Source organism: Aristolochia californica, unplaced genomic scaffold, assembly GCF_029961685.1.
Source record: "Aristolochia californica isolate CCGP_79_NKW_82.1479 unplaced genomic scaffold, dmAriCali1.0.hap1 SCAF_14, whole genome shotgun sequence".
NCBI lineage: Eukaryota > Viridiplantae > Streptophyta > Magnoliopsida > Piperales > Aristolochiaceae > Aristolochia > Aristolochia californica.
The window spans coordinates 3,841,066-3,865,677 of NW_027181815.1; the positions used below are offsets into that span (position 1 = coordinate 3,841,066).

The window sequence follows — 24,612 nt, forward strand, 5'->3', positions numbered from 1 at the left end:
ATAATGATTCTAATGTTTTAGAATTAAATTGTGAAACCTCATGACCATTCTATACAAGACCAAAGCATAAAAGATTTGAAGCGCACCTTAATGCTTCAGTCTACTGTAGCCACTTGTTAATTCAACGTTCTGAAGTTATCCCCAAGGTGGTTATAGCCACACTTCCAGCCACTGGATGTATCTCTCAAACTGGAAAAACCGAAAACGTTGTGTTATATTATCAAGTGCTTCGTACCAGACAACTAGAATATGTTCAAGACACATTAAAGGTAGTAATGAAAGCAAAACACCCTCTTACCTTTTCCATTACATCTAACTGTAAATCTAACCATCTTTTCTTATTACCAACATTAATCTATTCCTTGAACTTGTTTTGGAACCATCTATTCCTTTCTTTTGTTCTTTATTTGACATAAGACTCCAAAATGTGCCATTGATAAATGGGACCGAGTCCTACTCAGTGGTAAAGAAGAAAAGAAACCAAAAGGAAAAAAAAAAAAAAAAAAAACATGATAGAATTACTGAGGCTACTGGTAAAACGGCAAAGGCCAGCTTGAGACGAATGATAAGGGCAGTGTTGTCAGTCACTTACAATGGATTGATTTCGTTACATGAAGCTCACTTCTACATAGTCTCTTCAACTAGGGTTAAACCAGGGACCAACTGCACCACCGTTTATATGCCCATTGCTATGGATCCCAACACCATTAGGGATCAGTGATGGTGGTAGTCCAACGGCGACAGGAGGGCCCGGGTATAAGCCATGGGTTTGGCTATGCGTATGAGCATGAGTATGGGCCAGAGTGTGAGAGCTTGCAAGAGGATTTGTACTTCCTTTGCGTTGTTGTAAAGAATGAATTTGTCTTAGTCCATCTTCATGAATGCGCGCCAGAGTCTCCAGCTCTTTCATTGACAAGGCTTCTAAACCTGCTCCATATAATGGGGCATGACGAGACATTTCTTCTTGAAGCGAAGCCTCAAGAGTATGGATGTATTGCTGCAAAGAAAAACACAAATCTATCATGTCCATCCAAACAAACAAGGAGGGAGAAAAGATCATAATCCATCAGTACTGCATCATCTCAATTCCTTCTCAGAAATATATCACAGTAACAAATACAGCAAACAAACAGCCCAAGTCGGAATAATTCTTAAGCTCTAAGTTTCTACAACACACCAAGTTGCTTTATTCAGCTTCAGACCAAGGTTGGGATTAGTGGGGTAGCTAAAAGCATTAATGATTATCAATACAGGTTCGTGTACTCCTTTCTTTTGATCCAAACGAACCCAACTTGATGTGAAAAACCTATGCCCATCCTCAGAAAACCTCATCCAACATACCCAAGGTCTACATCAGTCATATCGGCTCATTCATGCTTCATCAACTTGTTCAAAAATTGTGCTCATAAAAGTTCAGATCAGAGAGTAGGAATTCAATTTTAGCCCACCGAATTTGATTCCTAACTGAGCCCACTTTGAGATATAAATTTGGAAAAAATGTTTCCAAATATATTGAAACTGTTATGAATCCATGATTAAAAATTCTGTCCTTATCATTTGGGAAAAAGCCTCCTAACTTTGGCTAATCGTTTTGGAATAAACAAGATAACAAGTTAAAAAGACTCTAAAATGTAATTTACCCCTTGGACAACTAAGTCACTCTAAGACATTTTATATGTTAACCACTATAGATATTACCAGAGAATAGAGTATATAGATGAGAGAGAATAAACCTTTTCTTTGAAAACTTCAAGCAAAACCTTCACCCAGTCATAAATAAATGGAAACCAGATATACTTCACACAAATATGAAAGCACAGGGAAGAACTTCCAACCTTTACCTTTATAACCCTTCTATAGACCTACTATAACTGTCCCATGCACACAGGGCAATAACAACCACCTGAATACCCACGGGACCTCAACTAGAACAGTTAAAAAGATCATAACATGATATAGACATAACAAATGCAAATACCTGGCAGGCATGTAACTTAGCTTCCATTCCATCAATATAAGCTTCACATCGAGTAACCTGCTCTTCCTTCTCTCTTTTTTCTCCTTCAGTTTGCCCAACAGTCTGTGTCAGCCGCCGGACTTCATCCTCTAGTGACTGACGAACTTCTTCACGAGTCACCGTCTCTGTAGCATACCGTTTCAACTCTTCATCAAATCTCTTTCTTGCAACTTCCGCATTCTTTAACCTCTCAGCCAGCGCATTTTTCTCTTTGACTACTTTCTGCATCATTCGACAGTTGAAGCATATGATATCATTGACAAAATCAATCACAAGTACAATGCACCTTCATCAACTAATACTTGATTAAGAGCACATAAATAATAATCAGACATTGTTATTGTTTTTTGTAAATCAAATCTCTTGTTGTAGTACAAGTTGGATTCCCTTTCAATTTCAACAGTTATTTCACATATTGCTTTTTTTATATATCATATAAAGCCAATATATTTTTTTTATTACAAGTAAGCAAATACATTTTAAGGATACTGCTACTACAAGATGAAGCAGTAATCTAGAGGTTTAGAGAAGCTACACCTTTAGTCCTCCAAAGAATTGCATGAATAGATACCAGAAGTAAAAATCTCAAAAAGATGTTATGTTGCTTGAAGTTAATAAGCAGTGAAGATGTCAATCTCATGAGAAACCAAATAAACTGCTCAAAAAATATAGAGACGCTTTTGACAGAATTAGCTTTTCTCCATTTAGAAGTGCTAGAGGAGAAAAACTGACCTAGCTCAGGCAAGATACAGTGACTTTCCCTAAATAAAATTTACTAAAATTGAGTTTTCTCTCAAAAAAAGCAACTTAATAGAAAATGTAAGTTGCTTCTTTCAGTCTTATTCTTTCATGTTCTTCTTCCTTCTTTCATAAACCTTCAACTGCTCAGGATGCCTCTCTCTTTCCTCCAAGTCTTCAGCAATTTCTTCAACACTAGAGTCATGTACCACACGATAAGGTCTATTTTAGATAAATGAAGCAAGTACAAAGATATAAACTGCAAGGGCTTCAGAAAGATTAATAACCCAAAGTCTTTGAAATGGCAACTTTAAAAGGTCACATGCATCTCCTTGAGACAACCAAGAAGATTCATAGGTTCTGTAGAGGACATGTAACTGCATCAATAATGAAAGGCACAAAGTTCTGCCTCGTATCACCGTATCAATCTTCAAAAGAGTGTTCTTGAAGATGTAGAAAACATCTGAACTTCAGCCATGCATTTAGTCTTAACATCCACTTGCAGTCTCTTTTGAAAATAACACTCTGAAACTCCTTGTCGGAGTTTGACCTGAGGTGAACGAGCTAGCAATGCGACTCCAGGTGCGATATGTGTGGTGAGTAATTTAGGTGGAGTTGAGAGGTAAACCAATAGGTTACGGCATGCTTACTGGTTTCGGGATTAGAGGTAACGATGATGGATCGCAGAAGTGCAGAGCGACCATTTAGAAGAAAGCTTGAACGAAGGGTTATCGTGAAGTTTGACTGAGGCACAGTGAAGTCTTGGAAAATCAATGGAGGATTAGATGGGGGTTTGTTTGGGTTGTCTGAGGGGGTGGAGAGGGAAATGGGGCGGGATTTGGAGTTCGCAAGAGTGGTGGGAAGGCTGGAGTTTGTTTCATAAGTGAGGGGTTGGCCGGCGTTCAAGGAGTAGCAAAGAGGCTGGTTAGGCAATTGTGGAAGGTCTTCCAACCAAAATCGACGCTAGTCATCTTTGGAACATAGATGCATGCCATGATTAGATTGCCTTGATGTTGTACGATCTTACATTCTCTTTGACCATGGAAGGTTGTCACAGAGACGTAGAAAGAATAGCAGCCAGTTCAGAGTTCTCGCGATTTGTTAGGAGTTTTCATTTCGAAAGTAACCCGTGAAAACGGTTGATAGAAAGAGCTTATCACCACCACCGGAATGCTGATGAAGGATTTCTTTATGCCGTCGGACGAGAAGATGTGAATAAAATCGCTGGAGGCTCGACGGATCATCGCCAAAAAGAAAGACGTCTTTCCGTAGATTGGTTTTCGATGCTTCAAAAACGTAGTCCAATCTTCATGCTTGTCGCCATCATCAACTGGTAGTGAGGTTCTGGTCGAAACAATTGCTCTCTTTGTCTTCAAAGAGTCATCCTTTCCGCTATCTAAAATCATCAAGTGCAGTGATTCCTTGACTGGGGAGTGGTTGTCATGCCTGAGTCCGACGAAAACATCACCACAGGGATACGGGGGGCAGGCTACAGCGACGGCTGTGGCGGTTGCTGCGTTGGGACACATTTTTTCCTTAGCGCCCATCGCGCCCCGTGCGGTTGCCTGAGAAGTTCAACAACCAGAACTGGCCAGCACCTTTGAAAAGCTTCCATTGCTACTGTCTCCTAGTTTCGAAACTAACCTTTGGAAAGGTCCAAGACAAGTACATTTTTAGCATATATCCTCAGATTGAACTTTGATGGAAGTTCAAAAGGTAATCCAGGTCCAGCAGGCAGTGGGGGCTAATCAAGCTCATTTGGGCAGTACTCTTCTTGCCTTCTTGGGTTCCATTGGCACTAGTGACTCCGTTAAAAACAAGATCAAAAAGCACCTTTAAGGACTTGAAATCTATGTTCTTAAACTCTCAGCTCCACTGGTCATTGAAGGTGAGTCAGCTATAGTAATCAGCTGGATTAGAGGAAATTTCTCCCCTCCACGGCAGTTAGGTTATATTTATGATGAATATTATGGATCTTTGCACTTCGATTGTAGCTTTATGACAGTACACACTCAGGGCAGCTGATAATGAATCTGATGTACCCGCAAAGGAAAGTGTCTCTCACCTGTCTCTAGTAGTGGATCACCCCTTCCTGCTTATTGGCTGAGGGCCTCCTCTGTCCTTAGATGTAAAATTCTTTCAAGCAATAAAAGTCACTCAAACCCCCTAAACACACGAAAAAAAAGAAAAAGAAAAAAGAAAAAACACTTCTATTTGTCTATTGTAGGAATTGAGCCAAAAAAAGATGCTTTATCAGTATTAAGAAAGTCTAGATCACACTTGTCTCAATGCTCACATGTAGGATGTTTCTAATGCAAGGTGTTGAGTTCAAATGTCACTGGAGCTTTGGGTGTAATATGCTTGCGTAATCAACATCTAAAGAAAAAATATCTCAATGTTCTCCTAAAAGTATCAACCAGTTTCATAAAGATAGTAAGGTTAGTGCAGATAAGGTAGATCACGGAAGGAAAGGGAAAATGGAAATTCATTAAAAGGTCATGTACGTTATGTAGAGCATAATTTTTCTTGCATTAGCATAAAGGATAAGGAAGTGCAATTGTTAATTCACTTTCTCACGTTTAGCTTAGAAAAGAGAAAATGAATATCAAGTAAATTCATCTCCCACTTTCCCTGTGACTAACTCATTTTGTTCAACTTTCTAGAGAAAGTGAATCCCACAGCAACTCCCCTGTGCACTTAAAAGTAGGAAAAAAAGAAAATAGATGATAATAATACAAATGATTGAAATGGAGTCAAGTCTACCAGAATATTTTGATTGCTGAAATAAAAAACTAGTGAAGTAAGCCCAACTTGATTCTTAGGATCCTGGGCATCACCACATAAAAAACCAATGAGGCAAAAGGATTCTTAGGAGCCTGGACATCACCACATTTTTCATACGTCTACCGTATATCAGCTTCAAGTAATGCCCTAAAATAGGATCAAACAAAAGAAGGTAGTGTACCTTGAGTTCATCACGTTTACGAGATTTTAATTGCAAAAGCTGTGATTCTGCCTCGTGAAGGCGATCCTGGAAAACTTTCTTCTCCACAGAAAGTTTGCCAATCTCGTCATCTCGCTCTGATCTCAGCCATTCAAGTTGGTTTTCTACCTCTTGTATCTGTTCAGATTGCTCTTTCTTTTCACGACTAAACCGATCCATCTCAGCCCTCATCTCAGACTGCACTTAGTGATCAAATTCTGGTCAACATAAAGGATCTTGCAAGAAACTAAAAGTCAGCACTTTGCATGCATAATCATTTTAACAGATCAAGAAAGGTTGTTACCTTGAGACGACTATTAGTTGCTTCTGATTCATTGAGTCTCTGAGACAAAACGGCTTTTTCTCTCATAAAATTGGACAACTCGGTCTGTCTTTCCTCACGAAACCTGATATTTTCGTCCTCACTTGCACATAATTGATGCCAAAGTGCTGCACGATCCACATTGGCAAGTTCTGCTACTTCACGCATCATATTCAACACTGGCCTGGCAGTCCCCTCTTCCACCCTAACTAGGATAACCAAAATATCCAAATCTAGATCCACCTCATGACAGTTATCTGTGGTGCTGGTGGCCCTGTCCACAAGTCCTTTCAACATCCTTCCGCGATAACTTTCATCCTCGTATATTTTAAACAGAATAACATATATAGACCTCACAAACTCATGCACATGGCTATCCCTTGAGAGAGCCAAAGCTTCTGTGAGACCAAGAACTAGAGTGAAATCATCATCTTCAACAAGAATCGATTCTTCAGTTTTTCCCTCTTTATTAAGTGAATTATCAATGGAGTTGTTTTTGGCATTAGCTCTTGATCTCTGTGAATGACGTCTTTCCAAGACCAAGGCTACTGATTGATCCACAAATGCCCCTTGAGCTACAGCTCTCTCAAAGACCTGTGAAGCTTCAACAGCAACAGAAGGAACGGATAACATCTCAATCAATAAGTAAATATCTGAGAAGCGACACCCAATTTGGTCTGTTTCCTGCCCAGGCAACACTTCACTGACTACACCATTCTCACAATGGGAAAAACAAGGCTCGAGATCAGAATCAATATCTTTTAAAATCATTTCAGCTACTTCTGGCCAACAATGCACTGTTTTTCTTAGAACATCAAGCATATAAGGCGAGACTTGAGAACCCAAAATCTTCAGCCTAGATCGGACCGCTCTTACCTACAATTGAAGAGCAATATAAAGTTTCAGATAACAATGTTAAATTGATATATTTTAGGAGTTACATCTGTTATATCATACAGCTTGAGAGAGGCGTTGGCACTGGGATGCAGCTTTGAAGACAAAATTTGCAGCAGCTGCAAGTTGTTCGTCATTAGAATCACTCAACAACTTAAAAGCTTGTACAAGCACACGTTCCCACATATCACTGTCAAATTCCAACTGGCTCAGAGCACCCAACACCTGAAGAAAAGATGAATAAAATCATCTGTAAAAGTATGGGGAAAATATACTTAGGAAAACACCTACATCAGTAATTTTCCACTAAGTCCTTTTATATATGAAAAAACTCTAACATGCCAACACATAAACAAATGAAAAATATAACTGTGAAAGTTTTAATCATGTTGAAAGTCAGGTTATCAACTGGCTTATCATTCAGTGGCCCCATTGTTAGTTTCCAATGATAAAAAAAACCAATCACCTAAATCTATTTCCTAAAATAGAAAGTTGCTTTAACTTCACAAACAGCAATGACAATGACCAATTGTTGGTTGCCATTAATAACTTTAGAGTCACATGACTCGTAAGCTATAGACAGCCTATCCAGTGGAACATTCAACTCCATAATTCAACCAATCTGCCTCTTTCAGAACATAACTAAGAGGAACTGCAATCTAATCCAAACCATTGAAGTGGAGCATTCAACTCCATAATTCTACCAGTCTCCCTATTTCAGAATACAACTATGAAGAACTGCAATGTCTAGCAACCGTTGGCATTTAATTGTTCATCTATATATAAAAGTCAAAGGATAATGTCCGTACAGGTATTTGCAAGGCAGGCTCAGCATCAGGCTTCTGAAGACGATCAAGAAGTGCACAAGCAGCAAGTGGGTGTTCTGAGTGATCAACTAATTTTGGTACCAGAGCCACCAGATCTGGTTGAAGATGCTTTGGAGCTTTATCAAGTACAAGAGCAATTTTCTGAGCAGACTGAGGTCTTCGCCTGGGCTCTGGACAACCTTGTGGTACTGCACCATCTAATGCTCTCAAAGAATTCACAATTAATCCCAGAAGCTCCTCCGACTGCTCTGGCCACTTTGTCTAAAACACAGGCATCAAGAAGCAGTAAGTACAAATTCCTAATTGATGCAGCATTTATTCTAGTAAGCAAAAGTATCTAAGGTGGACAAACATCAAATAGTATTTTGCTGGTTTTGAATATTTTTTCCCTTTTTTTCTAGATTATGGATTTCAAATAGATAGATCAAGATGTATCTCATCCTTCATGTAGTAACACCTAAAAGGTTTCTATATCAGGTCAAAACATTGAATAACAAAGAAAATGCCACTATATATGCCATTCTTCATCTTTTTAATGAAATTGTAGATTTCCTTTCTCTTTTTTTTTTTTTTAACCAATGACTGCAAGCTCATTTATCAAGCATTTCCAATGCTATCAACTACTCTGAACTCCACTGTGCAGTTAAACCATCCAAAAGAGTTTCCAGAGATATACCTTGGGAGCTCGAACAAAGCTATCATCCATAAACAGATCACCTGCAGAAGTTTCAGGAGGAGAAATAGGCTGCCCTGGAACAGCCTTTTCAGGTACTTCAGAGGTTCTATTCAAGTCTGAGCTTTGTACTGCACTGGCACTAATACTCTCATCTACCCCTGAATCCAGTCTCTGACTTATACAATCTGTGGCCCCATTTTGCCGGATAGATTCTAATTGACTGGTGGATTCATCAGAAAATGAAGGTTTTGAGCTGCTGACATCAGAAGAATCATCACCCACCTTACCAGCTTCAGATGGTTGGCAACACTCAACCATTATATCCAAGAGTAGATCAATAATAGCTTGTTGCAAGACTTTGACCCCCATCAAAAGATTCATCAAGCTAGGGGAATTTGTGTCACTCTTGGTGACCTCCTTCTTCCCACCATGAACACCAGATAGCTTTGTGGGAAGAAGTAGCCTCTTCACCTTTGCCGGATCATCAAGATAAACACGAAGACCAGTAAGAAAACCTGCTATGGCCCCAGCATCCATTAGAAGTTTTTCCCTCAATGTGACCTGAGGCTGTGAAGGATTATCCCCATATGTAAGGTGGAAACCTGCCCTGGCAAGAAGATTCCTGAATATGTCCTCTTCATCTCCACTAATTCCTTCACTATCCTCTGAGTCTATAAGCTCATCAGGATCAGTTGATAATGCATCCTGATCATCATCTGAAGCCATCACCTGATACTAGAAAAACCAATTTATATAAGTATGAAGCAAAAAATAAAATTAATTTAATAAATATTAAAAAAAAACAACATTACAATGATAGGGCAATATTGCCCCCAACTACAGCTGCATAAAATGAACATGATCAACCACATAGACCTATCATGTACAAACTGCAGGCTGGAAGCTAAAAGTAAACATCATAGCTCTATCTTCTGCTGCATCATGAAGCAATAACAAATAAAAGCAAAAGAAGCTACACAAAAGACAATATTTAAGCTATTTCGATCAAATTATTACATGTTTTTTTCCAGAAAGTTAACAGTGTGATAAATAAAGGCATGCAGATAATTTCAAACATCCATGAATCAACTCTGAATCTATAAACTCAAAAGCAGAAAAAATAATATAACACAAAAAGTATTCTATTAAAGATGGACATAATACTTCATTTATTTTGAATCTCATTGTAAAATTTCCTTACTAAGATTCAAACCTCTTTTGTCAAGATAGAAAATATAATAGACAGCAGGAAATAGGAGGTCAATGGCCTAATTTTAGGCAGCACAATACAACACGACAACAGTCATAGAAATAACACTTAACGATACAGTAAATGGACATACAAAAAGTTGTTTTCCTAATGATCTTCAGTTCTCATCCACAGTGTCTCTACTACATCTTTTGTATAATTAGCATGGGTCAAATGATAAGAGGGACATATATCCGAAAGATCAATAAACAACCAAAACTTCCACCAGAGAAAAAAGATAATTGAATAGTGCAATCTTTTGTTAATAGAAAAAATACAAAAATTACAGCAAAAAAAAACAATATCAGGGTGTAAGCTGTGTTCTCCCTTCTTTTGCTAAACAATCAGCTGATGCATTCCAGATCAAAGTACAGGATTGAAACTAATTTGCCTATTGATGTAATCAGCTCTCCAATATGAAGAAATTGTCATCAGATCTCCATAGTGTTTTGCCCAATTTAAAACAAATGTGAATTCACCTTCAACAATCAATGACATGAAAATTTTCTCACAGTATAAGATGATTCCTTGGAAGCGAGCCCTCACATATCACTCAAATCATGCACCTTCAATTGTAATATCTATATAAAAGCAGTTATTCTATCCCTCCACAGTTTCTAGATCTTTTGGCTTCACTAAAGGTCTTCCAATATTTGACAGAAAAAGATCCTCAAATGGCTTCTTCCAAGATTCAAACTTTGCCATTGGAAGGAGCAGAATCATGCACTTCTGCAAATTTCATTCAAATATCACAAAGCCACCATGATGTGAGGAACTCAAAAAACAAACTTTACTTGACAAACACAGGAAATTACCTAACACTCCAGATACAGTCCTAGAGGTTCATAGATGTGAACAAGTACCTATTTAAGTGCATCTATTTAATCTGTCCCAAAATATTTAGCTATGTTAAGTAGTACTCTGTAACACATCTTTTGACAAACAAGTAGAAACAGGAGTTCTTTGACAACAACAAAATGGAGATCAAAATGACCAAAAACAAAAACAAATTATGGACAAAGGAGACCATACGATCATATAAAATCAAAAATTTTCAGCATTCACTTAACCCATATTCTTGTTCAGTGATATCACAGTAACAACTTAGATCTTCCTTACTTTCTAAAAGCAGCCAGTATGCCTTTCATTTCAACTGAGTGTACACCAGCAACAAGTTAAACGAACTTTTTTTTTTCCTCAAAATAATGAGAATCTCATTGAAGAGGAAAGAAGAGAGAATACAAATTACAACAACACAAGTAAGAAAGCTAAAACAAAGGTACCATAAAAAACAAAAACCTAAACCAAGAAAATCAGTCCAAATAAAAGATCAAACCACTAAAGGAAACCAACCAATAACTAAAAAATATTGGAAGAGGGTCTCTCAAGAAAATGCTTAGACAAATGCTCCAGCTCCAGTATTTCAAAAAAAAAAATTAAATAAATAAAATAAACCTTGAAGAGATTCCTTGTCAAAATGCTTAATCAGATAGATCAGAAGATTTATTTCTCATTGAGATAAATTCTTGTTCATCCTCGTCTCCAAATGTATGTAGTTACTTCTCCTTAGAGCAAAGTAGTTGTTTGAAGTTATTTTTCATCGAGATAAAGTCACCTCACCTCTTAATACAACTATGATCCCTACCAAGTGATCTGGGTGACTCTGAAGATGAACTTTCAACCAATCCCGACAATATCTCACAATTAATGCTTCAATATCCACTTCAGACTTGTACTTTATACTTCTTGTATAGAACTACACATATGCCAAGCCATTTATGATCTCTAACTTTGCATTATAAATTGATGATGGAACTGCTAAAAAAAATTGCATCTTACACAAATTAATTATGGTCAACAGAAAAAGAAATTTTACTATCAATCAGACCCTAACATGTCACCCGAAGCAAAAATTTCCACCAGAAAACTTCTCCAAAGATCTATTCCCCTCATTTGATCTAAGTAACTATAAAATAGCACTCAAATTACTCTGTTAATTTAAAAAATATATATCTTCAAGAATATTTCGTGGTTCCTTAGTCCTTAATCCTCTAGAAATACAATAGATCCTTTTCATAGACTACCATGTAGATCAATGCACTGATGCAACACTTCTGATAATCCACCCAATAGCATAGATCACAAAGAACTTTCCTTTGTCCTACTTTTCTCTTCGAAACTTCCATCTTTTAATGCACTCAGATGGTTCAGTCTCCAAACCCTATGCAGTAAGGTCATGCAGATACATAGCCAATTCTTTTACATACCCATCGCCCAACATCATCCTTGCAAAGTTTAACTTAATGATCACCATAACCTCAGATTTTCCTCAACTAAAATATGAATGGGAAGATACGAGTGACCAGAACAAATTGAAAAAAAAAAAAAAAAAAAAAAAAAAATGGGATCCGGAATAAAGAGTCATTGATGACTTGCAAAGTCTTCCCACAAGCTGTTCACTGTAGGCGCAAGTAATCAAAATGCAGGATCTTGACGACATTTGTCACTAAAAATAAATAAATTGATGTTTGAGATTTCTTTTATTCTATTTCAGAAACTTCCAAACTGACAGGAGGTTAGTTTCTAAAAGCATAGTCCAGTGCCATATCTATAGAAATTACCTAAATAATGATCCCAAAAAAGCTACATTAGACACTTTAAACTCACAATTGACAGGAAACATATAAATGAATGAAAATAAAAATAAAACATATGACACGTTTTTTTAAAATTACAAGAATCAATTCCATTAAAGATGTATGTGGGAATAACATATATAAGTTAGATTTTTGAAAGGTTTTGTGGTTATTAGTTGGAAAAAGGCTTTTGTAAATGAAGAGAATCAATTTCATTAAAGGTTTATGTGGGAATAACATATATAAGTTAAATTTTGGAAAATATTTACAATTATTAGTTGGAAAAAAGTCTTCTAACTTCAGTTAGTCACTATGGGATAGACCTGAATCCAACTTTAGCATGGTACTGGGGCAGGACATTTGTTCTGTTGAGAGTAGTTATATTGTGTGTATATTGTCCATGTCTCAGGCCTATCATCTGCTCGTTTAGGCCTAAACGTGTGGCAGTGTATGTGAGAATATTCCCACATATATTAAAGTTTGGAAAAGTCTTGAGATTACTAGTTCGAAAAAAAGTGTTTTAACCTCGTCTAGTGATTTCGACACCTTAACGTGTGGGAGTGTATGTGAGAATATTGCCACATATATTAAAGTTTGGAAAAGTCTTGAGATTACTAGTTCGAAAAAAGTGTTTTAACCTCGTCTAGTGATTTCGACATGGGGCTAGACCCAAATTAACAAATGAGAAATAATACAAAAAAGACCAAGGGAGTAAGCATGTAAAACAAACAAGAGTAGCAATAATTATAGCAGCTGGAGCAACAGTAACGAAAATAACAGCTAAAGAGATATCTATCAAAGAAGAGGGAGGGAGAGGAGAGGGGGAAAAGGGAGAATTAAAAGAGGACAACATCATTATTTACAGGCTCATACATACTAAATAGAAAACCACAAACCAACATTTGATTTTTGTATGAAAATAGAGTGAAAAAACTCACCTCTAAATCACCAAACTCAAACCAAGGGCAGCAATCAAGGATTTCACAAACAAATACAACAGTATCACGCACTAGAAACCCTGCGTCTGCTTCTAGCATATCAGAGACCTTCATGAATTGGAGAACTGAGTTATTCCAAGTCTTTGTACATATAGATGACTCCTTCCAAACAGTCTTTACTGGGTTCTTCTGATTAACCACAGCCATCCTATATCTAACCCAAAAGTTTTTCTCAGGATCACTTCCAACCGATTGATCACTCTCCAGGTAAATACAAATGGTGTCAAAGGACTCATACACACCTACATTAACATACAATCAGATTGAGTGAGGAACATTAAACACAACAATGAAAAATTCAAACAAGAAAATAGAAATGCAAGTTTACCTATTCTGAGCTCACATCCACCTGCTTGAAAAAACTTGCTAAAGATCTTCCTTGTTTCCATTATTTCTTTAAACGACAAGAAGTTCTCCACCTTCCAGGAGAAAGAACTTCTTTTCCCAAGATCATTCACTTGAGAGTCTATATTGTTGTCTGCCTCTTGATCAGAAAAGTCCTGCATTATAGATGTTTCTTTTAAGATAAGGACCTCTGCAGAGAACACAACCATGTCCTGGACAAGAAATCCTGAATCCTGATCAAATAGGCTTGTAAGGGTCACAAATTCACGCCAACCCCAGTCTTTAGCAGCTTTTGAGTACCGATTTTGTGATTCCTTTGTGACAGATTTCTCCTCGATTTTTTGATTAACCACTGATAACCGGTGGCTCACAAAACAACTCCAGTCACTAGTGGTGTTACGAGAATCAGTCACTTCAAGAAAAACAGATAGATGACAAGGTGGTTGGGACTGCCCTGATAAGCCATCAAACATGTAGGGAATTCCATTAGTGGTCTATCCTTTTTGCATTTGAATACACACATACGAGTGCGTATACACACACATACACAAAAGGAAAGAAACAAACCAACAAAAAGTAATAAGAAAGTGTGGGTCTAGATATGCACTAAAATATAAAGTAAATAGGTGGAGAATACTGTAGAATTGAAGAACCAGTAATACACTATTATACAGGAAAAAAGTACGGACCTGAGTTATCTAATTTAGGTGCACCCAAGTTTTAACTAACCATTAAATTTAAGTTGAAAGGCCTAAAACGTAATTTCTGCAACATTTGTTTTTCATCCATGCACTTAATAATTGATGTAAATTTTAGTCATTTTTCTTTTTTTTATCATTTTAATGAAATAGAGATAATGGGATGTTGTATACATAGTAAATGACACTCTAGTAAATAAAATGACTTTTCTAAGAAAAAGTTGAGATTAACAAAAGTTGGCTGAACTTGAGTCCAGCTACTTTTTCCTCTACTTTGCATAAGTGATCCGTCATATGACATAAATAAATCAAAACCAGGAGCCTAGAACCAAGATATGACAACCTCACCCTCTGGAAGTGTTAGAGAGAGAGTGCTGCTATGCACAAGGAAGCACCATAAACAAAATGAGAAAGCAGTCAGATATTAACCAACAAATCAGAACAGGACACATGACCATGAAAATATGAGAACTTCTAAAAAGAGAAGTCATTTGCGATTCAGAGAGGGAAAGAGAATTAATTTGGAATCAAGAGATAACAGCCAAACACAGGAAAATGAAACAGTGAGATCTAAACTCCTAGTAACAAGTTGAAGTGTTAAGCAAGAACTTCAACCTAAGTATTCAAATGTATACCTATAACGGGTCACCAGTCAATAGAAGACAATGAAAGCTACAGTAATGGTAACTCAGACATACGTATAACGGTAATTTCTACGACATGAATAGAGTATAAGACATTCCTTTTATGAGTGAATCTTTCACGCATGTTTACCTCTTGGATAGACAATGAGGCGGCAATCCCTATTTCCAATCTGAAACCTCCTGCTCTTAACACAAAGACCAGTTATCTTCCTTTTCTTCAGAAGATCTTTCAATCTCGTGAAGTTCTCAATTCTCCAGGTGAACTTCCCTAAATGTCCATCAGATTTTCGTGCCCCACCACTCCCACTTCTCCCGCCAACCAATCCTGCGTTCTTTGAGAAGCTATTGGACTCCTTAATTACATGAAAGGAAGCACTAAAAACTGCAGTGTCATCCACTAGAAACCCCATATCCTGCCCCAGAAAATCCGACATTTTCATATAATCATTCCATCCCAGACTAGTGTTATCCCCACTCTTATTATCTGCGGCAAAACGCCCATACGAGTCCCTGTGCATATGGTTGAGACCAGGCTTCTGGTTCAAAACGGACATCCTAAACAAACACCAACAGCTACGCTCAGGGATGAGCGATTTCTCGGTGTCCTTACTCTCTAAACACATGGACAAGTAGTCAACCCCGGCAACGGAACTCTGATAGACACTTATGCGGAGATTGCACTCTCCGGCAGGGAAAACAGGGCTCATTATTTTCTGCGTTTTTATCATTTCTTTAAACAGACTGAAATTGTGAACTTTCCAGGTGAACTTTCCGGATAAGACATCGGGGGCAGGACTCACGGAGGAGGACTGCAGCTCATTGTCCCGGGAGAAGGAGACGGACTCGTGGAGGATTAAAATATCAGCAGTGATAAGAACAGAATCGCAATTGAATAGGTACCCGGTCTTGGGGTCAAGAATGGTGGAGGATGGCGTGAAATCGCACCATCCGTGGGATTTCTTCTTGCTGGAGAACCGGTGCCATGAGTCCCGCTGGATGGATTTGGATTCGTCGAGGTGGTTGATGACGGAGAGGCGATAGCTGGCGAAGCAGTCCCACTTGGAAGAGGAAGAGCCGCGAGGGTCCATGATTTGTAGGTAAATAGAGAAGTAGCCAGGAAGCGCCTGAGAGTCGCCCTTGGGATAGACAAGAAGGCGGCAGTCGTAGCCGCCGACCTCAAAATACCTGGACCAGAGCGCCCGTGCCTTAACTTTAGGGAAACCAGAGATGGTCCAGCGGCAGAGCGCGGAGTGGTCTCCGCGGCGATCGACAGAGATAGACTCCTGCCCTCCCTCCCTGGACGGCGTCGGGTCCTCCGGCGGCGAGGCCGACACGGACTGCTGCGACGGCGGCGGCTCCGTGAATGGCAAACCCGACGACGACGACGATGCCGCCGCCGCGTCGGACTCCTGGTGATGATTTCCGTGGGGCTTCATCTATCAACGAAACAAACAAACAATCAATCAATCAATCAATCAATCCTCCCACACTCGCAAGGGTTTACCCTTTTCCTTTCCAACCGATGAAGCGGAAAATGATCTGTCTATCTCTATCTCTCAAGCGCCAGGGCTGAAATATCCTGATAACGGAACATTCGGGTTCGGAGACTGTGTATCTCTGTCTGTGTTTCTGTGTGGTATGAGAGAAAGAGAAAAGACGAGAGGAAGAGAAGAAGGATGTGCGGTGGCAGTATGCAAATGTATTATTATTATGCAATTATAATTTTCTTCCTGCGAAGAAAAAAACGAGAATAGAGACGAAGCGAGAGAGAGAGAGATTTTGAGAGGGTTGAGGAAGGCAAGGGCGCAGGACATCAAGGTGCGCGCCACACCATATTACCTATTTTGCCTTCTCCGATCGATCCTTCAAGTTTAGGCTTTTAACTTTCATACCTCCTTCACGAAAGAGCAGCTCCATCGTCTCCCATCCCGGCCCCACAACCACTAAGATCAATCCCGTTTAACTTTGTCGGACCCACATATATATATATATATATATATATATATATATGATGCAAGAGATTCGCCACGTAGAACCATTAATTGATGCAAGAAAAGTGAGGGAGAATAGTCGGATACTTTTATCGGACCACGAAGACACAACCGGATGCCTCCCCCAATATCTTCCATTCTCGAATAATCCAATGTTGTACTTGATTCATAGCTCCACTTAAACCTGGTTTAGGATCACATAATCCTTCTCACAACGGGGAAAATCGGTCTTTTTTACTAAATTAATTATTTGGTGCAAAACATGCAAAATATTACTGTAACTATTTGATCAGGGTATCTCAGTCGTCCCATCAATGGGTTATCTCAATTGTTTCACATATTTTGTACCAAATAATTTTTTATATTAGTTCAATTTTATGATTTTCATAACAAAATGAGAATAACAACCAAATGGTTCAATTATTTTGGTTCAATTATTTCCAACTCTCAAATGGTACTTACCCTCGTTCCCGATTTTGTCGGATGAAACTTACCAAACATGGCGTAAAACGTCGATCTTCACCCTCGTTTTAGGAAAGGGAGGAGGGCCCACCGGCACCCGTAATATGCTCCTGGGTGGGTCCATCACTCAAGACTGTCTTTGTGGACCGGTTCTTCATTTCGAACCCAGCCCATTTTTATCGGGCCATCGCTGGCGCACGTGCACAACTCCCGCTAACACAACTTGAATGTGGAAGAAGGGTCGCCGTGTAGCCGTCACTATAGAGTGCGTGAGGCGTCGGATAAAAGGCCTATAAATATTTTCCATGGATCTCTGTGGTCCCCTGAGAGGCGCAATCTGGGAGTTAAATTTAGTTTTTGCCTGTCCAAAGCCCAACCCAACTCATTGCCGCAAATCTGTATCGGCCCCTTGTTTTTGCTTTTTCTTGGGGAGTTTGAGAATCCCTCTTTCCCAGGCCCCCAAAAACCCTCATCGTTTCCTGTCTTCTTCAAGCTCCGGCCCAGGTAAGATTTCCCTCAAAACCCTAAATCTTTATTTTCCCTGACCTGGAAATTCGATTTGTTTACTCAATTTCTTTTTCCAAGTTTCGTTTTTTCGCGTTCGTGGTCGAGTCCTTGGAATCTGGTTGTTTCTGCTAGGAGTGTTAGGGTTTTGAGTTTTTGGTGGAAGATATCACTATTCTCAGTTTATGAAGCTCTTGAAACTGTATTGGAGTATTCGAAATTTAATTGTTGTTGTAGTATGACGAGTGTCGATGGTTGGCACATGCTACGGTTTTTGCTCGTGAATTGTAGTTTGGTAGTTGTGGGTCAACTCAGAATTGCCAGTGTGGAATGGGATGGGTTTTGCTTGATCAATCGGAATTTCGTTTGTAGCTCAATCCCACCTTGACGAGATTTTGGATAACAACGGTCCAACGTTCTGCGTAGATCTTGTCTCGCAGTGTGGGTCAATGTCTCTTTATTTGCTTTGTAGCTTGCATTTTGTTGACAGCTTCTTCTGCTTCTTTGCTTGACTTTCGAAAATCTCTAATAGCAGTTTTTAGTTAATTTTAGGATTTTTTATAAAAATCCTGGCTGTCCGTCATGGTCTATTGGCAGTAATCATATTATTCGTTATACAGTTTGCTGCTTGCTGTCGGTCTTCCTTTCCTTAACTCCCTGCAACAAGTTGTCTTGACACACGGGAAATGGCTAGTTTCGAACTACTGTTTATCTTTACTGAGGATCTAGTGAATAGAATTTTCGCAGTATACAAAAAGCTTGAATTTTTGCATGCCTTTTTACTTTTGATTGGCTGAGTCCGGAGAGGTGTTTTCCACCTTCTGGATAGAATTTACTTTTGTCAGTAAAGAGCCTTACAGAAAAAAATGGCTCAGTTCTGCATCATTTATCAAAATTTAAGATTCAGATTCTCAAGATAAGAGCTGCTAACAATACTTGAATGGAGAAAGAGTGTTGATAAAAGCTGTTTTAGTTCTTTGAGAATTGATTGGCAGCTTGGTTCTGGCATTCAAACTCTTATACTAAAGGATCTCGATCAGTGGCTTTGTTCTTTCTGTCTTTCTGTCTGCAAGGTAGGCTTTAAGCTGCACTTATTTATTTTGGCATGTGTTTGAGATACGCTCAAGCTTATCACTTGAGGAAACAGAGAGATTGGAGTAAACTGCCTTTTAGCCTGAATGGAAGAAGGAATATCAAAATGCAACTTAGATAAACAGTCTTCTACCATCCTAAGGTCCCAGTGGTACATAGCTTAGTACAAAACAGGTTAAGGAAATGGTATAGCTGTATTTTGCATAGTCAATCTTGCAAATGTATCCCACAAATTTGCATGTGGACCTAAGATGCAAACATACCTTGTTGAATGTTTATTAGAGTTGGTTTCCCAGTGCAATTAAGGAAATGGTACAGCTGTATTTTGCACAGTCAATCTTGCAAATGTATCCCACAAATTTGCATGTGGACCTAAGATGCGAACATGCCTTGTTGAATGTATATTAGAGTTGGTTTCCCAGTGCAATTGACCGCAGCAATTAAACTGAGACTTCATTTTCTTTTGTGAAGTCATATTCATTCTGAACTGGTATCTTAATGAGAAGTCAGCCTGTATGTCGTCAATGATTCTCAGGCAAACTGCTGGTTTTTGGTGGTTTCTGAGTTTGGAGGAAAAGGGAAACTGTGGGAAAGATGAAATTACATCATGAATTTGTTTGAGTTTTTGGGGTATTTGGCTTCCAAAAGAATAGTCCATGATGATCTGTTTCGTGCTTGCACTTGGGTTGAACGGTATAAAATGTTCTTTCTTTGGCTACCATGTATAAAATTTTCAGTATCAAATGTGGGGTTTATTGGTGAATCATGAAAGACTTGTTGCCATGACCATGTGTTTTGATTGGTTTATATATTGGTGAATGACTTGTCTTGGTTGTGCTATTTTATTTCCTGACCTTGTAGTTTGTACACTACTATTGACATTATCATTTTCATGATGAGCTGATATATGAGGCATTTTCTATGTTCCCAACATAGCTGCACTGTTTTTGTGCAATTATTTGACAAATCTAGATTTGTCCGTTGGTGTCTTCCATAGTATGAATTCTTGCAAAGGTTGTTTTATGTATATGTAGCTTTATATTTGATAAAAAAATAAGTAAAAATTGAGAGTTTTGGATAGAGAATGAGGGAGAGAGGAAAGAGAGAAGAGAGCTTGAGAGAAACTGCTCTGCTTGACCCCTTCTTCTTATTCGCTTAAGTGTTTGACAGTTACAAAAACTACCCCTATTTAGTTATATTTTACATAAACCTTTATAACTCCCAATAGACTTACCAAAATTACATGAAATTTAAACATGCTGAACAATATAATATCATCTCCAGAAATTACAGTCAAGGTAATATAACCAAAATGCTCTTCTTCTGATTTTCTAACAGTACTCTTGTCTGTTAGAAACAATTATATAGTGCTATGTTTAATAGATGATCATGAGGAGTTGATCTGTTTTTGTCTCAAGTTATTCAGCGAGATCATATATGCCACACTTGCCTTCTGATTTGTTCATCAATGAAAACTTCAATTATTGATAGAGTTAACAGTGAGTCAAGTGGGATATGTGCAGTAGAGCTACATTCCTGTGTACTATTTTCCTATTGTGCTTCTGCAGATATCAACCATTCTTAGGCCTCTTTTTAAAAGGATTTGGTCTTGCCGATTTTGTGAACAGTCCAAGGATATGTTCATTGTGAGCTTAGGTCTTGAAGTCAGTTATATCTCTTTTCGGAATAGATGTTAGAAATACATGTCATTAAATAGTGTTGATATTTTTACTTCTATTATATCGCATATCGCACAATTACCTTCTGTGAAGAAGAATTTAGGGTGTGATACTATGTCAACTTGAGTGAGCACTGATACTGAGGTAATGCCTAGAGGCAACATTTTCTGATTATATACTGGTTGTTCTAATTTTCGTGTTTGTCCATAAAGATGTGGTACCTCAATTTCATTATCTCCATCCCAAAATGTGAACTGTAGCTCCTGAGCATCAATAAATCAGGTTGAGTCTTACAAATCACTCCTTTTTCTGTGAAATCAGAAAGCTAGTATAAAGCTGATCAGCAAAAAGAAAAGGCAACTGATAACAGATGACAGATTGTGAAAAAAAGGAAAACTCAAATCTGCTAACAGGTGAAAATGACAAAGTATTACATAAAACCAGTAAGTTCTGTATACATCAATGTTTTTAATACTGAGAATTCATTGTAATAGAGGGATCCTTTCTGAAAAAATAAAGAGAGATGGAAAACAGAGCCTCGAGGGGTATCTGTGTTTGTCAGCTTTCTCTTCCTGCAATTTTGTCACCTGTACTAGTATAGTTATATACTAATGAAAGTCATTGCATATTTGCAGTTCGTTTTGTCTTCTGAGCACAACACTTTTCTAAAATAAGTTGCAAAACACCTCTCTTGAGCATTTACAGCTACATTCATTTTCTTCTTTTTATTGGTCTCATCACCAGCATTATGATTTTCTGGTGTTATGTGTATATTTGGCCCTGGATGATGAGCAACAGAAGAAGATTTTTGTTGAAATTTGCAGCAAAATTCAGATAGTTCCTTGTATGTTTTTATGTTTTTACGCACTTTTGTACTTGACAGGTTAGGGGCACTGGACTTATCTTTTTTGCTAATTGTGCTCTGAAAATATCATTATGTCGAATCTTCCTCTCTCATCCAAAATGATATATTCATGTGAGAACAGTTGCTCTGATGACTGTCATGAAGAGTGCCCTAGCTTCAGCAAAAATATGTTGTGAAAGTTGGTTAATTTTTATTAAATATATGTAACCGATGATGTAGAGTGGTTTTAGTGATGTCATCCAGTGTCTCATATTCCTGGAGTTCTAATTCGTTTCATAACTTGATTATAATTTGTTATCTTGCACCGCTTCTGTCTTTAATGGTTATTTCCTATGTACTTTTGACCCAGACTATAATTCTTGATTCACACAGAAATTACCTGTCTCTTGACACAAGATGGCTGCTCCTACTCCTACTGCTCCTACCAGTGACAATGAACTGGTAAGTACAGAAAATCAGGTTCCTGCCAAACGCAGAAGAAAGAAATCCATGGTATGGGAACATTTTACCATCGAAGCTGTGGCTGGTGGGTGTACCAGGGCCTGCTGTAAGCGATGCAAGCAAACATTTGCTTACAGTACCGGTTCTAAGCTAGCTGGCACTAGCCACCTTAAGCGCCACATTGCCCTTGGAAGCTGTCCTAAAAGCCGAGAAAAGATGGACAAGAAGCAACTTACTCCCTATGATCCGTCGGCAATAAATGGTGGGACCCCTAGTACTGATCAGCCCAGAAAACGTTACCGTGGTTACTCTAGTCTCATGTTTGACCAGGACCGTAGCCTTCAAGATATGGTTAAGATGATCATTCTGCATGAATACCCTCTCCACATTGTTGAACACTCTGCCTTTGTGACATTTGTTCAGAATCTGCAACCTCGATTCAGAATGATAGACTTTGGCACTGTGGAAACCGAGTGTTTAGCCATTTACCAAAAGGAGAAGCAGAATGTTCTTCAATTCCTTAGTACCATCCCTGGACGGATCTGCCTCACGTTGGACTTGTACATGTCAAGCCAGACATTAGGCTACATGTGCCTGACTGGCCAATTTATTTGTGGGGACTGGAAGTTGCACAGGCGTATCCTCAACTTCACACTGGTATCCTTCCCTCACACTGGAAATGCCCATGCAGGGGCCATTGGCAAATGCCTTGCAGATTGGGACATTGAGAGCAAGTTATTCACCATCACTTTTGATCATTCCCCTTCTAATGATAACATCAGTTTGTTTTTGAGGGACCTCCTAAGCGACAAGAATACACTTGCTCCCAGTGGTAGGCTCTTTACTGTCCGATGCTATGCTCACATTTTGAATCTCATTGCTCAGAATGGTCTAGAGGCCATTCATGAAATAGTGTACAAAGTCAGGGAAAGTGTGAAGTATGCAAGATCATCACCTGAACATGAACAGAAATTTATGGAGATTGTTCAACAACTTCAAATCACTAGCACAAAGACAGTATTTCTTGATGTGCAGACACAGTGGAATACAACTTATCTCATGCTGGTAGCTGCCTCAGAGTTCAAACAGGCCTTCTCGCAATTGGAGACATGTGACTCAACCTACAATGAAGCGCCATCTGCTGAAGAGTGGAAGAAGGTGGAAACTTTATGCAAATACCTGAAAGTTTTGTATGATGCAGCACATATTTTCACAGGAATAATGTATCCCACTGCAAATATGTACTTTCATGAAGCCTGGAAGATCCAGCTAGAACTGTCCAATGCTGCAATAAATGAGGACCCTTTGGTTGCTTCTATCACCAAGCAAATGCATGAGAAGTTCAACAAATACTGGAGTGACTGTAGCCTTGTCCTGGCCATGGCAGTGGTGATGGACCCACGGTTTAAGATGAAGCTTGTTGAGTTTAGCTACTCAAAGATCTATGGTGACAATGCAGGTGAATATGTGAAGATTGTGGATGAAACCATCCATGATTTGTTCCTCGAATATGTTACTCAGCCTCTTCCATTAACTCCGGCCTACGAGGAACAAAGCCCTGGAGCCGTTGAAGCCAAGGAAGGAGGGCAACTTCTTGCTAGCAGTGATGGGCTTCTAGATTTTGACGTGTATATATCAGAGATGGCCTGCAATCATCAGAGCAAATCAGAGCTTGATCAGTACTTGGAGGAGTCCCTTATACCCAGGATACAAGAGTTTGATATTTTAAATTGGTGGAAACTGAACAAACTCAAGTACCCAACTCTCTCACAGATGGCCCGTGATATATTGGCCATCCCAACGGCCACTGTTACTTCAGAGTTTATGTTCAGCACTGGGAATAAAGTTTTAGATGATTACAGGAGCTCATTGAAACCAGAAACTGTGGAGGCTATTGTGTGTGCGAAAGATTGGCTTCAGTATCAGCACCAGCAGGAATTGACAGAAACTTCAAATGCTATAGTCAAAGTGGAGTTCTAAGTTGAAAGTTTAGGTAGGTTCTGTAGCTTATTTGCGATCTTGTTCTTGTTTTCCTAATAGTGTGATCCTGTCTCATCTTCAGTTAATAACGGTTTTTCAACTCATTGTATGAAAATATTCTCTGTAGTCTAGTTGTATAATTAAAATGTATGAATTTATTAGGTGAAAGTAACTCATTTGAGAAGAAAGTTTTAGTGAGTTTCTCTGTGGTCTAGCATCTTATTAGTTTGACAATTTAATATAAGCAACATCATCCATCAAAGAAACGAACATTTTCTTGTTTCTTGATCAAATCTTCAGGTGTTTTTTTTTTTTTTTTTTTGTGTGTGTGTTAATAGATGATGACCTTCTGTTGGCGATAGGAAAAGGAGGGGGGACCAGCCCCTTCTTCTCCCTTCCTCTGCATGGACATGTTGAGAAAGGGGGCCTCCCCTACATTTTTCATTGGTGGGAGGGGAGGGGCCCTATAATCCCTTTATGGAGACTAGAAAAAGGAAGAGTTGGCTCTTTCTCTTTAAACTTATAAGAGGAAGGGGAACCTTCCACATTTTCTTTCACCACCATCAAGGGG

General features: G+C 38.7%; 2 protein-coding genes across 3 annotated transcripts; one reads left to right on the plus strand and one right to left on the minus strand.

Moving 5' to 3' along the window:
• Positions 1 to 197: 197 nt before the first annotated feature.
• On the minus strand, positions 198 to 16,861 carry LOC137949499 (uncharacterized). 2 transcript variants are annotated; one of them, XM_068795552.1, is made up of 10 exons: positions 15,158 to 16,861; positions 13,669 to 14,139; positions 13,281 to 13,582; positions 8,458 to 9,186; positions 7,764 to 8,042; positions 7,018 to 7,179; positions 6,043 to 6,936; positions 5,721 to 5,936; positions 1,979 to 2,239; positions 198 to 997 (listed from the first exon to the last, which is right to left on the minus strand). In XM_068795552.1, exons 1-10 carry the CDS (start codon positions 16,461 to 16,463, stop codon positions 638 to 640), a joined length of 4,980 nt encoding a protein of 1,659 aa, XP_068651653.1. In that variant the 5' UTR covers positions 16,464 to 16,861; the 3' UTR covers positions 198 to 637. The 2 variants fall into 2 exon arrangements, with proteins under 2 accessions (XP_068651653.1, XP_068651652.1); XM_068795551.1 differs by having other exon boundaries at positions 8,458 to 9,192.
• A 979-nt stretch (positions 16,862 to 17,840) lies between these two features.
• On the plus strand, positions 17,841 to 24,284 carry LOC137950019 (zinc finger BED domain-containing protein RICESLEEPER 2-like). Its single transcript, XM_068796357.1, has 2 exons — positions 17,841 to 17,984; positions 21,993 to 24,284. The coding sequence occupies exon 2, from the start codon at positions 22,017 to 22,019 to the stop codon at positions 24,039 to 24,041; it is 2,025 nt and encodes a 674-aa protein (XP_068652458.1). The 5' UTR covers positions 17,841 to 17,984; positions 21,993 to 22,016; the 3' UTR covers positions 24,042 to 24,284.
• Positions 24,285 to 24,612: the final 328 nt, after the last annotated feature.